Raw genomic sequence first — 17,916 nt, 5'->3', positions numbered from 1 at the left:
CTTGTAGACCTGGTGCAAGTTTATCACCCTTAGGACCCGGGAAGAGTGAGAAACCAAGGAAGGTAGGAGACCTCAGCCTCTCCCAGGCCCATCTGACAGTCAGGTAAATGAAGATACCCCAACTCTGAAAATCTTTGCTCTTTATCACCATCACTACCAAAATGTTCTACATCCAAGCCCACCAGGGGACTTCAGCTCCAAATGCCCTTTCTGTCCTCAGTGTCCAGCTCCCAGCATCCTCTCTGTCTTCGGGACCCAGACTCCCATCAACCTCTGTGTCCCCTGGACTGTACTTCCAAGCAACTCTTTTCCTTTTCCATTCTCAGTTTACCCTTCTATAAGCCGGGGAAAGAGGCCTCACATTCTCTGTCTGGGGATAGGTGGAAGAGAGGTGTCTGACCTAGAGGTGGGAATCTGGGTTAGGAGGTAGGTCGCTAATAGTTGTCTTTCCCCCAAGAAAGGTCCCCTTGCCCATGGTTCTAACCGATGTCTCCCGCTTTAGCTGAAGAACACCCCAGTAGATGTTGGTTTGGTTCCCATCTGTCTTCTTTGGGCCCCACCATGTCTCCCTTCTGAGGATATCGGCAGAGTGGTGGTCCTATCCATGCCCTGTGGTACACCAGGGTACTTATCCATTAGGGTTTTCATACAAGTGACAGCAAATCCGACCCAAGTGGTTTAAGAGAAAGAGAACTGGGCCAGGAATAAAAAAGTATCAGGTACAGCTGGCTTCAGCATGGTCCGTCTGTCTCTGTGTCCTGAGGGTAGATGACTCCCCTCTTGTTGCAAGATGGCTGGCAAATATGCCTGGGGCCACACCTTTCCTTCTCATCTGGAGAGAGAAAAAAGCAAGACAGATGGAGAGGGAGAGAGCCAGACTGAAAGAGATTGGGGGTGGGGGGGGAGAGAGAAAGGGGGAGAAGAGGTTTAAGAAGCTTCTTCAGCACAGTGGGGAAATATCTTTCTCCAGAAGCTCCTAGAAAAGCTTTCATTGGGTTTCATTGTCCCAGATGATGCCACCTATTACTGAGTCCTTATCAACGGCCAGGGGATGAGACGGTGCTGATTAAATTAAACACGAACCACAGGCTCCCTTCACTTAGATCAGAGGTGAAATCAGCTTTTTATTTTATTTATTTATTTATTTTTAATGTTTTATTTATTTCTAGGAGAGAGAGAGAGAGAGAGACAGCGTGAGCAGGGGAGGGTCAGAGAGAGAGGGAGTCACAGACTGAAACAGGCTCCAGGCTCTGAGCTGGCAGTCAGCACAGACAGTCGGACGCTTAACCGACTAAGCCACCCAGGCGCCCCTGAAATCAGCTTTTTAAAACAGAAATGAGGGGTGCCTGGGTGGCTTAGTCGGTTAAGTGTCCGACTTTCGCTTAGGTCATGATCTCGCGGTTCGTGGGTTCGAGCCCCGCGTCGGGCTCTGTGCTGACTGCCAGCTCAGAGCCTGGAGCCTTTTTCTGAGTCTGTGTCTCCCTCTCTCTCTGACCCTCCCCTGCTCACGCTGTCTCTCTCTCTCTCTCCTAGAAATAAATAAAAAACATTAAAAAAAAATAAAACAGAAATGATATTGGGGAGACTGCTGCTGTGCCTGCTATGAGAGGGTGGTGGGTACACCATGAGCCGACCATTTGTAAATTTTTCAAATGTTGGGATAGTGCAGACTTTGTTAATTGTTTACTCAATATCATTCTGTGAGATGATAGAAATATATATATATATATATATATATATATATATGGTGTTTGCCCTGGTTTCTGGCACAGAGCTCCTGGAAGCCTTGTAATTTCCTGGGTGATAGGAATGTCTTTTCTTAAAAATTTTTTAATGTTTATTTATTTTTGTGAGAGAGAGACAGAGTGTGAGCAGGGGAGGAGAGGCAGAGAGAGAGGGAGACACAGAATCCCAAGTAGACTCCAAGCTCTGAGCTGTCAGCACAGACCCCGACACGGGACTCGAACCCACAGACCGAACCCACAGACCGTGATATCTTGACCTGAGCCAAAGTCGAACACTTAACCGACTGAGCCACCCAGGTGCCCTGGAATGTCTTTTGTTTTAATGAGGTGATTCTGGGTGGGCTCTGGACCAACTCCTAGGTGACAGCTGGTTACTGAGAAGAGCAAGCAAGCCATGATGAGGTGAGAAGCTTGGAATTTCCAGCCCTGCGCCCCCCACTCCCCATTCTTTTGAGAAGGGAGGGGGTGAAAAATGGAGTTAGAGAATGATCACGCCTATGTGATGAAGCCTCCATAAAATCCCCAAAGTACGAGGTTTGGGGTCTTCAGGTTGGTGGGCACGAGGAGGTATTGGGATAGTGGTGGCCCTGGAGAAGCTTCGCGCCTCTTCCCATAAACCTTGCCCTTGAATCACTTCCATCCAGATATTCACCTGTATCCTTTGTCGTATCCTTTTTTTAAAAAAAATTTTTAATGTTTTGTTTATTTCTGAGAGAGAGAGAGGGAGACACAGAATCTGAAACAGGCTCTAGGCTCTGAGCTGGCAGTCAGCACAGAGCCTGACGCGGGGCTCGAACACACAAACTGTGAGATCATGACCTGAGCTAAAGTCAGAAGCTCAACCGATGAGCCACCCAGGCGCTCCTGTCATATCCTTTTATCATCAACTGGTAAATGTAAGTAAACTACTTCCTTGAATTCTCTGAGCCGCTCCAGCAAATTAATTCACCGCCAAGGGGGGGTCATGGGGACCTCTGAGTTTCAAGCAGTAGGTCGGAAGCACAGGTGACCACCTGCACTTGTGATCGGCATCTGAAACCACAATCTGAGTGTGGTTGTGGGACTGAGCCCCTAAGCTGTGGGATCTGACGCCATCTCCAGGCGGACTGTGTGCGCGTTGAGATAATTTGTAGGACACCCAGACCAGGTGACAGAGAACTGCTTGCTGCGGGTGGGGAAACTCCCCCACATTTTGTGAACAGAAGTGTTGTGTGGCAGCAGCCGTGTGGCAGTGAGGTGACAGGAGGCACACAGGAGAAAGACACAGTAGGAAGAACTGGATTTTTCCATCTACAGGAGGAAGAATGGGTGGGTTTTTTCCTTTACACTTTCCCTCCCCCTTTTTCCTTTCTAAGAGAATCCTGATTCTGTTCAGGCATCCACCTTTCTTAAATAGCCAGATGACATCAGGGAAGACTCAGGAGTGCGGTCCAAATATACTTTGCCTAATATTGTGGTTCCAGGTCTTCTTCCCGTGATTGTCGTAGGCACAGGCGTATGAAACAAGTCAGGCGAATAAAATGTGAGGGCAAGTCGGCTTGGGAGTTTTGGGGTTAAGTTTTCTTTGTTTCAAAAAAGAGACCCGCGAAGAGATGGCCTTTTGTTATTGCCTCTGAACGTGGGTGTGATGTCTGGAATTGCAGCGGCCATCTTGAGGCCATGAGGTAGACAAGCCTGAATGGGATCTTTTAGGACATAGCAGAATTAGTCAACTCAGGAACTGCCCTGACTCATGATCTCTTGTTATGTAAGATAATCAATTTCTTCTTTGTTTCAACCATTCTGAGTTCGGTGTCCTGTTACATACATCCCTGGCCTCCATGTTGCCTCGGATTCATATAGAATATGTGGAGGCAGCCCTGCTTACAGCTGAAAACATTCCAAGTGATAGTTTGCTTGTTCAGTTGTTCCTCCGACCTGTTCACAACCTGAACAACTGTACCCAGTGACTTAGATATGAACTTCCGTGGCTGTAGCAGGGAGGGTCAGAGGCGGGGGTCTGATCCAAACTAGCCCCCATCAGAATCTGCCTGTTTTGGAACTGGGATGCAAGGAGTTCTTGGTACTTGACATTTCAAGGGCATATTTGGCTCTGCTATGTGAAGCAGAAGAAGGTGGTCTGTAGAGAGACAGAAAAATAAAGTGGAGGCCCATAAGGGAGACCACACAGCCAAGAGAGACAAGAGAGACAGAGAGATTCTGCAAAAGAGAGCCAGCCTTGATTTCCCGCAGCTTTTCAGTTCTGTTTCTGGTCCCTGGTGAGGCCCAGAGACCTAGCTCTTGTTCGGATTCTAAGCTTCCAATAACATTGTGGTTTTGCTTAAGTCAGCTTAAACAGGTTTTATTTCTTGCAGCCAAAATCCCTCCACAAAAACCTGGGAGCCATTAACGATGGGGTAGAACATGATGAGAAATGTATCCCGGGCCTCAATATCTGCTGTTGGCCTTCGTGGGATGACTATTTCAAACCTCTGATCCTCACTGGAGGGCACGCCTGGAGGTGTAATCCTAGCCTCCAGTCTCTGCCCCAGGGTCTCATGGGAGATGCAGTCCTAGCCTCCATTCCTGCTGTAAGGCATCATGGGAAATGTATTCCTTCCCCTCCAATCTCTGCTGTAGGGCATCATGGTGGGTGTAGTCCTAGCCTCCAACTTCTGTGGTAGGAAATCCTGGGAATGGTGAAACTACCCGCAATTTTCATTCTAGAGCATCTCAGAAAATTTGATCTTGGCCTTGTCTCTGTGGTAGGGCATCAAGACAGGACATAGCCCTAGCCCAGTGTTTGTTGTAAGATATCCTAGAAGATGAGAGCTTTCCTTCCTTCCTTCCCTACTTTCTTTCTTAATTAACTGCCGCATCCCAGGATTTATTCTTCTAGAGATTGTGGATACCGTAGTAGTGAGCCGATCAAGGTCTTGCCCTTTTTGGAGATGATAATGGGGAGAATTAGCAAAAAACCAAACTAATGACTGTTCCCATGAACCAGGGCAGTGTAACAAAATGCCCTAAAACTCAGGGGTGGAAAACCCTCTCCTTTTTATTTTGAGATTCCGTGAGTCAGGAGTTTGAGCAAGGCATAACAGGGTCAGTGCAGATCTGCTCACAATGAACTGGGGCCAAAATGGGCTGGCTGGCACAGCTGGAGGTGGGTGGGGTGGTTCACTTGGGGCCATATATCCCAAACCTTGGCCTTGGTTGCTGGCTGGTGTTGTGGATCGAATTGTGTCCCTCTCCCCTCTGAGAAATACGTTGAAGTTCTCACCCCTAGGATCTACGAATGTGACCTTATTTGCAAATAGGGTCTTTGCAGATGTGATCAAGATGAGGTCACGTTGGCTTAGGGTGGGCTCCTAAGTCCAATGACCCAGTGTCCTTGTAGGGAGAGAGAGAGGTTTGGAGCCGCACAGCCACATTCACTGAGAAGAAGGCCATGTGATGACAGAGGCAGGGACTGGAGTAGTGTGGCCGCAAGCCCAGGGACACCCAGGATTGTCAGCAACCCTCGGAAGCTAGGATGAGGCCAGGAATTCTTCACCATTGCCTTTAGAAGGAGCACCGCTATTGCCAATACCTTGATTTCCAACTTCTAGGATCCAGAAGTCTCAGAGAATACATTTCTGTTGCTGGAAGCCACCTGGTTCGAAAGTCTGTAGTTACTCCGGGAGTCCTTGGAAACGAAAACAGCTGGGTTTCCTGATTCTGCCGCACGTTACGCCTGCTGGGGTCGCGACGTCCAGGGTCGCTCCTTCGCCCACTTGTCGGGTTTCTGGGCTGAGCCGGCTGGAACATCTGGGCCTCTCTCCCCATATGGCATCCATGCACGAGTAGCGTGGGTGTCCCCAGAGCGTGGCAGTCTCTGCGTAGGAGGACTTTCACATGGCAGCTGGCTTCCCCAGAGCCAGTTTCTTAAGCCTGGGCCCAGAACATGGCATAGCATAGCTTCCAGACCACATTCTCTTGGTCGAAGCAGCAGTCACAGAGCCGCTCACATTCAAGAGCCGGAGGTGCTAACCCCACCTCTTTAAGCCACCACAAGGACCATCGGTGGTGTGTGATTTGAGGAAGTTCCTAAAAGGAAACCCTGTCCCTTACTTGCCCCCACATACCACGGAAGATGCCTTATCCTTTTGTTCATTAGCCATAGGGTCCTGGGGAGCGTAATTTTGTCTCTTTAGGTCTGCGTCGGCAAACATGAATTCTTCAATATTGCGCCCCCAGAGTGCCATTGAAATGATAGCTCTGTTTTTTTTTTCTCGGTCAGTCTGAAGACGTTCTAGGAAATATAGCCCAGCCTCTATTTCCTGTCATGAGGGCATCCGTGGAAATGTAATTCTGTAATTCCTCACTGAGTGCCTCCAGGGAGCTCTGGCCATCAGATTATCCCTCCCATTCATCCCCTGTCTCAGAGCCCCCCTAGGAAAGGCAGATGCTTCTCCTTAGAACAACAAAGTAGTCTTGACCTTTGGAGCTTGGGAGAAGAAACTGGAAGGTGAGTACTTGGGTGGGCGAGTTGGAGCCCACAAATAGATGTGGACGTGGTTTTGGGTGGAAGCCCACATGGCACTGTTCCCAAGGCTGGAGCCTCAGATGCCTGGGTCCTACGATGTGACCCCTAATTCCAGGGTCCCCCCATTCATCCTCCCAAAGATAGACGCTATGGAGCTGAGAAGATTGGACCTTGTTCACAGGTACAAAAATCTTTACTTCAGTATAAAATATTAAATAAAACATATATTAATTAATATTAACAACGATGGTATAACAATATTAACATAACAAGACCTCTCCTGCTAGCCTGCAGCCTGTCTCTGGCTTTTCTTCTCTGGTTCTGCAACTCTGTAAGACAGGTGTCTTGACAGCTCGGATAACTGAGGCCCAGAGAGGGTGACGCACTGGCCTGAGGTCACACAGCAAGTCTGCGGGGCTGGAAGCCGGGGGAAGGGCAAAGGGCTCCCCTGGATCCAGCCAGGGCAGGGGGAGTGTGGGGTTCAGGTCCAGAGGAGAGTGCCTCCCCACAGTCTGGCACTGATAAGCAGGGTGACGGTGAGGCTGAGGTGGGTAGGACCATGGTGGGGGGCCGCCCCCATGCGTGGCTGGCGATCCAGGACTGGGTGGTTACAGCCGTTTCCAGCACAGCACGAGACGTTGAAATGGGTCAGGCTGAAGGTTTCGGCCATGTGCAGGCTTTGGCACCAGGAGGGAGTGGCACAGCCTCTCACTGTGTAGTTTGGGTTGCCCAGGCCTGAGGAGAAATAGGGGTGTGTGAGACTCCCTGCTCCTGGGGCTGGGCCTGGAATTCTCACTGGGTGACGTGCCACCTTGCGGTGGTTGCCACTTGAAGGAAGCAGGAGTTTTAAGTGTGGCCCCTCAGACCCTTCAGGGGCAGTGTGAAGTCAAAATTGTTCTCATAATAATGTTAAAACAGCATTTGGTTTTTCCGCTCTTTTAAGTGTACAGCAGGGTTTTCTGGAACCCCCAGGACATATGATCTTGCAGCAACTGAAGGCAGAAGCGGGTAGGAGGATCCAGGGGCGCCTGGGTGGCTCAGCTGTCTAAACGTCCGACTTGGGCTCAGGGCATGATCTCACGGTTCGTGGGTTCGAGACCCGCGTCAGGCTACAGAGCCTGGAGCCTGCTTCGGATTCTGTGTCTCCCTCTCTCTCTGCCCCTCCCCTGCTCATGCTCTGTCTCTGTCTCTCAAAAAAATAAATAAAAAATAAAAAAGATAGGAGGATCCAGTTGTCTTCTATTAAGAGATTTGCAAAATGGTAGGACAATGCCAGCATTCTCATTAAATGTTTTTGTTGTGGAAAATGGCATTAAAATTTTTTTTAAAGAAACAATATGTTCAGATGGAATGAGGCTTTATTTCAAAATAAATTAATAAATACATCTCTTAAAAGTTCTGTTTTCACTTCTAATGCAGTAAATATCTATAGATATCACGGACGTAAGTCATAGTTTTTAACAGCATGAAGGAATTTTGAGATGAAAAACGTGGAGAACCACTGGAATAGAGAGAGGAGTCCAGGATGGCACAGGATGGAGGCCTGTGATGTCCATAGGAAGTCCCGCCCACTGTGCGAAGCCCCGCCCCCACATCTCTGTTGCCGAAACACCCATTTCCTAATGGAAGCCCTAATTCCTGACTACACTTTGCACCCTCCTGAAGGTAGTCCTACCTTTTCTTTCTTTTTTTTTTTTTAATTTTTAATGCTTTTTATTTATTTCTAAGAAAGAGAGAGAGACAGCGTGAGCAGGGGAGGGTCAGAGAGAGAGGGAGTCACAGACTGAAACAGGCTCCAGGCTCTGAGCTGGCAGTCAGCACAGAGCCCGACGCGGGGCTCGAACCCACGAACCGCGAGAACATGACCTGAGCTGAAGTCGGACGCTTACCCGACTGAGCCACCCAGGCGCCCCCTCTCCTACCATTTCCACAGGAAGACCCCCACCTCTATTAAGTCGACCTCCAGGTGACAACCTCCCACCCACAAGTAGCCTTTCCCAGCCTCCTAGAGGGGCTCACCGTTAGTGCCGGTGGCTTCCAGACATTGATTCATGGGGCCTCTGCAGGCAGTCAGGGACGTCTCTTCGTTGGAGCACCCATGGGTGCTGTTCCCCTCACAGCTGTAACACTGGAGGCCATTCAGAGGCAGGTTTTGAAGCTCCACGACTTGGGAGGAGACAAGGACACAGAAACCAAGGAAATTAGCGTGGGGGTCTGGGCAGGAGGGTGGAGGGTCCTGCCTTGTATCACCTCCCTGGAACTGTCAGCTCGCCGCCCCAGATGTCTTGGAGCCACCTAGTGGTCACGCACTTGAACGGCACTCTCTTCTGGCGGGTTCTTTATAGAACCTCTGAGAGAAATCCCACCTCCCGGCTCCCCGTCTGACCCTCTGACCCCGCACTGGGCAAGCAGCTGTGGAAGACGAAACGGTCCCTGCCCTACAGCACTTCCCATTTGCAGCTACGCTGTCCAATATGGTAGCCACTAGCCAAGCGTGGTTGTTTGCATTGACACTGAAGTTAATTCATATTAACTAAGATTCAAAATTCAGCTCACATTTCAAGTGCTCAATAGCCAGATGAAGTAGTGGCTACCATATTGGAAGGTGCAGATGCAGAACATTTCCATCGCTGTGGAAAGTTCTGTTGGACAGTGCTGGTCTATACAGGCGGAATAACACGAAGGAGCTAGATTATACTGGACGGGGGTGGGGAAGGGAAAAGCTTCCCCAAGGACCACACTTTAAAGCTGAGACCTAACAAATGAGAAGCAGCCAGCTAGGCAAACTCTGGGGGTGGGGGGGGGGGGAGATGTGTTCCTGGAGGATGGTACTGCATGTGCAAAGGCTCTGAGGCAGGATGGAGTTTGGCAGTTGCAGAAAAAAGTGTCGACCATGAGGCAGACAGGTGCTGATTACATAGGGCATAGGATCTTTGGATTTTATTCTGAGAGCAAGGGGAAGTCGCTGCAGCGACTTGAGGAAGGAGGGGCCATGCTTGCTCTGTTTTACATTTTTCAGAAATCACTCTGGCTGCCGTGTTGGGCATTGACCTAGGGTGCAGGAGTGGGGGTGGTGCAGCAAGGTTACTGTAACAATGTAGGCAAGGGCTCCCGGTGGCTCAGGCCAGGGCAGTAAGCAGTGGAAGGATTCCAGGAAGCATAAAGCACAGGTCTGGGGAAAGTTTTGATGGGCTCCTTGAATTCCCACGCAAATCGTCTTTGAGGAGGGGCTTTCAGAGGAGCAGGAGACCTAGAGAGGAGGCGTGGCCTGTGAGTGGCAGCAGCCTGGGCACGCCTCCCTGCCCCGACCCCAGGCCTCCGTGGCCTTGCCCCTCACCTGGGCCCCCGTTGCATTTGGTCGTGTTACAGCACCGCAGGAAGTGGAAGGTGTGGTTGTTGTGGAAGCCGGTGGGGCCTGGGCAGCCGGGAAGGTTGCCACAGCCTCGGGCGTGGTGCTCATCGCGCGGACTGCCTGCAGGGGGCAGAGGAGAGACGTCAGACTACTGGTGAGGGGCTGAGACTGGGTTTGCCCACGGCCCCAGTCATCTGTCCATTTCCTGCCTCACCGTTCATCGTAGGACCCTCATTTTATTTGGAGCAGCCATTATCTAGCCAAAAGTCACATTTTCCACCCGCCATAAGAGCAGTCATGTGACTGGCCAATGTGATATAAACAGAAAGGTTTTATGGGACTTTCAGAAAGGAGAACCCTCACAAAAGGAAAAGTGCCTATTTTTTTGTCCCTTTTTCTCTTTCTCCTTCCAGGAACTTGGACGTGAGGCCTGGCGCTCTGGCAGCCACCTTGGACTATGAGGCATTCATGAGAATGGAAGCAATATATAAGAAATGAGAAGGCATCTGGGTTCCTGGTGACTGTACAACCATCCTGCTGGCCCAGGACTTAGTATCACCAGACTCCTGCGTGACAGAATTAACTTTCTACCTTGCTTAAATGCTTGATATTCTGGGGTGGTTGTTAACTGCAGCCTTGGCGAGGGGCAAGGCAGGGAGAAGGAGCTGCTGGTCGGTTGGGGCTCACCTTTCAGGGTCCGGTGGGTCACCACCTCCAGGCACTGTTCTCCGGGGCTGCGGCATTGCAGGCTCTGGATCCAGCCTCTCTCACAGCTCAGGTCTGATGAGGCGCAGGAAACACATTCAAGGTAACGGCTTCGGGTTCGGGGAAAGGAGGGAGCCCGACCTGTTTGGGGAGGGGTGAAGACTCCATGGGAGAGTCCTGGAGATCTGGTTCCCTTGAAGACTCACTTTAGCATCAATTCATCTTCATTTCACCCTTCAGCCCATCATCAAAGCCCTGCCCATCCCACCTCCTAAATCTTTCTAGCACCACCCCCCCCTCCTTTCCAGCCCCATGAGAAGGTCAGACCCCCTTGAATACCAGGTTTCCATTCTTGCCTCCCCCACCCAACCCCACCAAGTGCATCCCCACTTAGCCCTAGAAGGATGCTTTTAATTTTTTTTTTTTTAACATTTATTCATTTTTGAGAGACAGAGTGCGAATGGGGAGGAGCAGAGAGAGAGGGAGACACAGAATCTGAAGCAGGCTCCAGGCTCTGAGCTGTCAGCACAGAGCTCCGAAGGATGCTTCTAATACTCGAATCTGACCCTTCCTCTGCCTTGCTCAAAACTCCTTCATGGCTCCCCAGTGCCCTCAGAATAAAATCCAAGACACTCGGCATGGCATTCAAGGCCCATCAAAGTCTGGGTCCTAGCCACCCCTCCTGCCTCATCGCCCTCCACTAGCCCCTCAGGCTCTACCCCTCCACAACTTCCCGCAGTCCCTGAATGTGCAGGCTGACTGGCATCCAGCCTTTGCCTAGAACATGCTTCCTTGCTCCCTGCTTTTCCTGTTTCCTTCTACTTGTTCTTCATGCCTCATCTTCTCAAATTTCACCTCCTCTAAGAAGTCCTCCCTCACCTCCCGGGCTGGATCAGGTGCCCCTCTGGGCTCCCCTTCTAGCTACACCCCGCTTTGGGTCCTCCCTGTCTGACTGGACTCTGAGCCCCAGGGGGAAGGGCGGGGACTGTCTCCATCATTACCAGGTCCCAACACCACCCGGCACAGGGTCAGGGCCAGAGAAGATATTCAATAAATATTTGTGAAACGAATGAATCAACAATTGCTCAAAACCCTGTTCTTATTTCCTGTGGTAGCCAATCTCCAAAACAGCCCCCAGTGACCCCTGGCTCCTGGTATGCCCGCCCTCGTATATGGGCTGACCTGGATAACTAAGAGGAATGTTGCGGAAATGATGGCGTATGACTCCTGTCCTAGATCATAAAAGGCACTGTGACTCCCTCCTGGTTCTCTCGTGGATTACCTGGTCTGGAGGGAATCCAGCTGTCACGGTGTTAGGACACTAATACCCCACATACCCGTCTACATGGCGAGGAACTGAGGCCTTTGCCCAAGTCACGGGATCGTATCGTCCATGGGACTGAAGCTCTCTTTGGAGCCAGCAGTCACCTTGACTCCAACCTCATGAAAGATCTAGAACCATCTATGCAAGTCACTTCCAGATTCTTGACCTTCAGAAACTTTGTGAAATAATACACGCTTAACTTTGTTTCGAGCCTGGGGACAATCTGCAATGCAGCCACGGATAATTAATATACTACCCAGTTGTGTCAGGGATCCAAGCCTCACTTGATCGACCTGTGATAACTCTGCCTCTCACACCTTCTGGTCCAGGCCAAGTGGATGAATTATTTTTCCCTGGAAACACCATAGCCATTCCTCTGCCCAGGCCTTGGCTCACACCATTCCTGAGCCTGGCATGCCCTCCCCTTCCTGACCCTGAATATCCAAGCTGAGTTGGGGCCAAGTCTTACATAACAGAGAGGGCTGTCTCAGCCACTCTCCCAATTGGCAGGCCAGCTGCTGGAATTAGGTGAATCATTTACATCCAAACCCAAAGCTTCCCCAACCCTAAAGAAAAATAAATGCCAACATGAACTTCCATGGAAAAAAAAAAAAAAGCACGGCGATCATACTACTCTAGGGTCCCCCGGTGAACTCTTCTATGTTGCTTGTCTAAATGTGGGTGATCTTCAGGGATCTTAGGCTCTTTTCATTTCTCACAAGACACACTCTCCCATGGGGATGCTATCCATTGACCTGGCTTCATCTCCATGTGTTTGCTGGGAACTCAGCCCAGGCAGGACTTCTCTCTGAGCTCTGTACCTGTACACCCACCTTCCTCCTGGAGGCCCCCTGACTATCCCTCAAACACCTGAATCTCTACATGCCCCAAGGGAAGCTCTCCATCTTCTCCAAACTAGTCCTTCTCTCCTGGATTCCACATTTCTGAGGTGGCCCTGTTCTTCAGTCCCCCAGGGCAGAAATCTGGCAGGTTCCCTGATCTTCTGCAGCTAGCATCAATCTGGATACGTCTATACTTGCTCTCTATTAAGCATGTCTACTGAGTTCTTAATTTCAGTCGCTATTCTGTATTTCTTGTTTGACTCTTAAAAAATGGACACCACATTTCTGCTAAAACTTACATTTTCTCTATTTCTTTAGACTGTATTGATCACGGCTGTTGTAAATTTCCCCATCTAATAACTCCATTATCTGAATCATTATGGGTCTGTTTCTACAGTTGGATTTCTCTCTTGGTTTCCTGTTAATTGGTCCTTTTTATTTTCTTCAGGGTACCTTGTAAGTTTTGATTAGATGCCAGACATCATAATGAAAATTTGTAAAGGCTCGAAAGGTTACTTTCTTCCCAAGACGGTTAGGTTTTCTTCCTGCTGACATCAGATGTAGGCATTTTTAGGCCTGGTCTATTTCAGTTTTGCCCTTACACCAAGGTGTGGACTGAGAGGAAGCATGGGGGTGGTTAGCAAGGCCTCTCTCTCCAACTTGGCAACTCTGGTCTCCCAAGCATCATATGCCTGCTGGAATCCTTGCTCAGTTCTGTAGCTTCCTGGATACTATTTTCTGCTGAGTTTCTTGGAGTCTCACCCTAAGCACATACAGCTTGCCAGTGACATAAAAGAAATTTGCAAATGTGGGGACTCCCTTGTCTGTGGTTCCGTGTGTTCTAGGATTTTACCTTTCATTTTCTAGATGCTCTGGCAGCCCTGGATCTAACCCTTGTCTTCTCAGTCTAGTGATGATCTGCTTATTTGGGTTCTATTTCCCCTCGACGGCCATGATTTGGAAAGTGCACTTGAGGAAAAAAACCAGCTTGTCTGCATATCTCAACTTCTGCACTTCCCTTATTTCAAGGATTGTTGCATCTCACCTACCTCTTCTCTTCATTTACTGCTCTCCAGTGACCTCAAATAACTGTTTATAATTTGTCTGGCTTTTCTGCTTGTCATTGGCAGATTAGTCCAATACATGTGACTCCATCATGACCAGAGCTGCAAACCAACCCCCATGTCTAACCCATCACTAAGTCCTGCTAATCTACCGGCTAAATAGTTCTTTTTTAAAAAAAAAAAAATTATTTATTTTGAGAGAGACAAAACAGACAGGCAGGCAGCATAAGTGAGGAAGGGACAGAGAGAAGGAGGGGGGTAGAGAGAGAAAATCCCAACCAGGCTCCACGCTGTCAGCACAGACCCTGATGTGGGGCTCGAACTCACAAACCTCGAGATCATGACCTGAGCTGAAACCAAGAGTCAGATGCTCAACCGACTGAATCACCCAGGCACCCCATCTGCTCACTAGTTCTTAAATCCACCCCTTCTCTCCATCTGCATGGCTGGCATTCGAATCCAGTCACCCTCTTCTCCATCTGGACAGGGGTCAGAACAATTTATTTAAAAATCCAAATCTGATGGTGACACTCTGCTTAAAACCCTTCCATGACCTCCCACTGTTCCCCAGATGGTCTATATTCCTCACCACAGCCTGGAAGGCCCTGTGTAATATGACCCTGCCAGGTTCACCAGTTCCTCTTGCCCGTCGTTTTCCTTCCTCCAGCCATGCTACTTGCATCCACCGCTGGGCCTTTGTGTCTGCAGGTCTCCCCAGGAAACCCTTTCCACTGTCTTTTCAATAGTCTGACTCCTACTCATCCCTCAAGATCCAGCCTAGTCGCTGCTTCCTGTAGGAAGACTTCCCTGCCCTGGGCCCAGTATCTCCCCTAGGGTCCCACAGTCCCAACTCTTCATTTCTCCCAGCCCTGATCACTCTGGTGTCTGTTTCCTCTATATCAGCCCTGAAAGTTCTGGACTACGCTTCCCCATTACAACTCTGACCCCTCTAATCTGTTTCCCCTATCAGGGTCCTCACCCTCTGCCTGTGCTTCCCCATCCTGGTGCTCATTAACCTGAGCAGTGTCTGGTGACGGGTCTCTCACCCCCACTCTCATCCCACTGGGCTTCCAGTCCAGGCCCAAAGCTGTCCTGATCGCCTGTGTATCCCCGGTATCACATAAGCACAGAATGAGGTTTAACCAACTAGTCTAGTCACCACATGCAGGATAAAATGGCCTTAGAAATGGGGCTGATATAGTTTTACCACTTATTAAATTTCTGAATTGACAGCTGCTGCCCCAAGCTTGCACCCTGGTAATGTTTATTTATTTTTGAGAGAGACACAGAGAGAGACAGACTGTGAGTGGGGGAGGGGCACAGAGAGAGGGAGACACAGAATCCCAAGCAGGCTCCAGGCTCTGAGCTGTCAGCACAGAGCCCGATGTGGGGCTCGAACCCACGAACCATGAGATCACGATGTAAGCCGAAGCCAGACACTTAACTGACTGAGCCACCCAGGCGCTCCCAACTCTCTCTTTAGAACCCTATGTTCCCAAGACTCATCAGCTAGGGTCGGGGTGGGGGGGTGCTCCAGGAGCCTATTCTGATTGGTCAGTGCCTTAGGCATTGACTGATATTGTTAGATATTTTGAATATTATCTACGATTAGAAGGATTAACTGAGTCTACTCAATTATTAGTGCTTTCCTTAAGCACACCTAACAGAAAGATGATGTCAGTGTCAATTCCTTGAAAATAAACGTCTGATTCAGTCCCCGCCAACAGATGAAAGTTTGAGGTCAGGATGGATGAACAAGAAACAGTGCAAACGTAGGTGCTCTGGTTACTGACGTCGCTGTGACTGGTCTGGACTTAACCAGTTTCCTTCCTCACCAGGGGCAGAAAGAGGAACCGGCACGCATGAACAAGCAACGTGGATAAATTGCTTCCTACCCTCTCCTGTGGGAACTTGAGCCTTTCTAAGTCTTTTTGCTAAACGGGCATTTGCATCGGGGCTGGTGGGGACAGCAAGATCAGGAAATCGATGAGTTTTAGTCCGAGATGGTGCGGGGGTCGGGGATGCCGATGGCCGCCCAACTCACCAGGACGGGGTCGGTTGCACAAGTCAGTCCCACACACGGTCTCGGTAAGAGTGATGATCTGCATGCCCATCCGATAGCTCATGGTTCTGTTGCTCTTCTCTGGGTGAGCACAGCCTCTCTCCACCACCTCCAGCTCATCAACTCCTGTGAGGAATGCGTATTTATCATCCCAAAGACTCTCCTGCACCCAACCAGCCTCTGATACTCCTGGTCATAGCGTCCCCCACTTCCGGTGCTGATCCTTGCCAGGCTTCTTCTCTTGGGTCCATCTGCCACCCCCCTCCCCCAACACAGAGGGCCTACTCTATCTCAGTGACAACACGGTTGCAGACAACTTCTGGATCCATCTACTCCTTCTGCTCAGCTTAGTGATTTTAGCAGCGAGATGCCTCTAATAGGATTTTTTTTTTTAAAGTAGGCTCCATGCCCAATGCCGGGTTTGAACTCATGACTCCGAGATCAAGACCTGAGATCAAGAGTCAAATCCTCTACCAACTGAGTCACCAAGGCTCCCCTCTTACAGGAATTTTTAAAAAATGTTACAAGCTTGCGAAATAGTATGAGAGTGATGTAATAGGTATTGTGTATTCATCACCAAATTTTATAAAATATTAGCATTTTGCTATATTTTGTTTCAGATATTTTTAAAAAGAACTTAAATTTAAAAGACACATTTAAAGTCTCTTGATCACTCCCTCCAAATCCCATTGTCCTTACGCCCTGTCCAGAAGCAACTAATGGTATAGGTCATTCTCATACTAGGTGTGCCTCACATATTATTATTGATTTGGACATTGTTTATTTATTGTATATTGTTACATACTGTTTATATTAAAAGGTATCATACTCTGCAACATGCTTTTTTTCTCTCAACCTTATTTTTTTGAGATGTATCCACTTTAACGCCCACAGCTCTAGTTCCTTCATTTAAACTGCTGAAAGCATTCCATTGTATCATTTTACCATGTTTCTCTTCTGCTGATGACTAATCCATATCACAAACATTACTGCTAAGAACATTCTCATACATGTGTCTCTGGCACATGTGTTCAAGGTTCTTTGGGGTTTCTATATTCCTAGGAATTGAACTGCTGGATGTGGGGTATGCTAATCTTCATCTGTATGAAATACTGCCAAATTGCTCTTTGCGGTAGATGCACCAGTTTAGCCCCACTATTAACAGGGTGTGCAGCCCCACATTCTCCTCCATCCCAGCTTTGTCAGTGTTTTGAATGCTTCTCAATCTGGTGGGTGTGAAATGGGGTCTCCTTGTCTTTTTCCTTTCCACTTCCCTGATTACTGGTGAAATGAGGTTTCTTGGTCACTCGAGTTCCCTGTAGGGACCGGGTGGGGGATCTCACCTTCCCATGTGTGCACGATGGTGGTCCTGCAGAGATCCTGGCCCAGGGCACACTCTTCCACATGGCACTGCCCGTTCCTCCCACACACCATGCACTGCAGGCCCCAGGACGCTGGGGAAAGAGAGAGGAAAGGTCGTTATGGCCCAGTGACAGAGTCCTCCCTTGCCTCTTCATGCCCCAATACCAGGGCCAAACCCCCAGGCTCTGTGCACTCAAGTTCACGCTCCGCGTTCTGCCCGACCTTTGGTTCCAACACTGGGTTCAGGCCAGCAGTACTTCCAGTCTGTCTCTAGCTCCACGTTGTATCTATGTCCCCCTACCCTAAACGTTCTATCCCCGCTCACAATATTTCTCTCAAGTCCCGCCCTGGCTCATTTTCCCTTGAATTCTGCACCCACGCGGGCCCAATCCTGAAAGTCCAATCCTCACCCTCTGTCCGTCTGGGCGTTAGAGCCCAGCTCCTGTTTAGGTCCTATCCACCACCCCACCTGCCCTGGGGCTATTCTGCTTCTCAAGCCCTCCTAGGAGCGGGGCAGCTGATCTTTGTTCTACCCCAGTCCCCCCGTGCCTCCCACCAACTATCGCCCCATTAACGACCCCAAACTCTACTCCTTTCCTTAGCCTATCTCCAACCTTCTCTCCCCCAACGACAGCCCAGGCCAAAGTTCGAACTCCGCGCACCAGCGCTCGGGAGGGTCTAACCCCCCACTACAGTAGCTTCGGTCGAAGTTCTCTCTCCGCCCACCCGCTCCTCCCCCGAAGCTCTCTCCCCGCCCACTGGCTCCTCCCCCAACGCTCTCTCCCTGCCCTCCCGCTCCTCCCCCAACGCTCTCTCCCTGCCCTCCCGCTCCTCCCCCGAAGCTCTCGCCCCGCCCACCAGCTCCTCCCCCGAAGCTCTCGCCCCTCCCACTGGCTCCTCCCCCAACGCTTTCTCCCCGCCCACCCGCTCCTCCCCCGAAGCTCTCTCCCCTC

At 49.9% G+C, this 17,916-nt stretch overlaps 1 protein-coding gene across 1 annotated transcript in view; it reads right to left on the bottom strand.

The window, feature by feature from the left end:
* Positions 1 to 6,426: 6,426 nt before the first annotated feature.
* PLAUR (plasminogen activator, urokinase receptor) overlaps positions 6,427 to 17,916 on the bottom strand; it is a 12,748-nt gene continuing 1,258 nt past the window's right edge. The window contains exons 2-7 of the mRNA XM_039249946.1: positions 16,945 to 17,055; positions 15,584 to 15,727; positions 10,292 to 10,450; positions 9,590 to 9,724; positions 8,272 to 8,418; positions 6,427 to 6,987 (exon numbers count right to left, since the gene is read on the bottom strand). Coding sequence (XP_039105877.1) covers positions 6,734 to 6,987; positions 8,272 to 8,418; positions 9,590 to 9,724; positions 10,292 to 10,450; positions 15,584 to 15,727; positions 16,945 to 17,055 — 950 coding nt within the window. The 3' untranslated portion in view covers positions 6,427 to 6,733. The remainder of the gene's footprint in view (positions 6,988 to 8,271; positions 8,419 to 9,589; positions 9,725 to 10,291; positions 10,451 to 15,583; positions 15,728 to 16,944; positions 17,056 to 17,916) is intronic.

Source organism: Hyaena hyaena, unplaced genomic scaffold, assembly GCF_003009895.1.
Source record: "Hyaena hyaena isolate Hyena2069 unplaced genomic scaffold, ASM300989v1 scaffold_9, whole genome shotgun sequence".
NCBI lineage: Eukaryota > Metazoa > Chordata > Mammalia > Carnivora > Hyaenidae > Hyaena > Hyaena hyaena.
The sequence above is the reverse complement of the archived record's forward strand: the minus strand, read 5'-3'. Positions and strand labels throughout refer to the sequence as shown.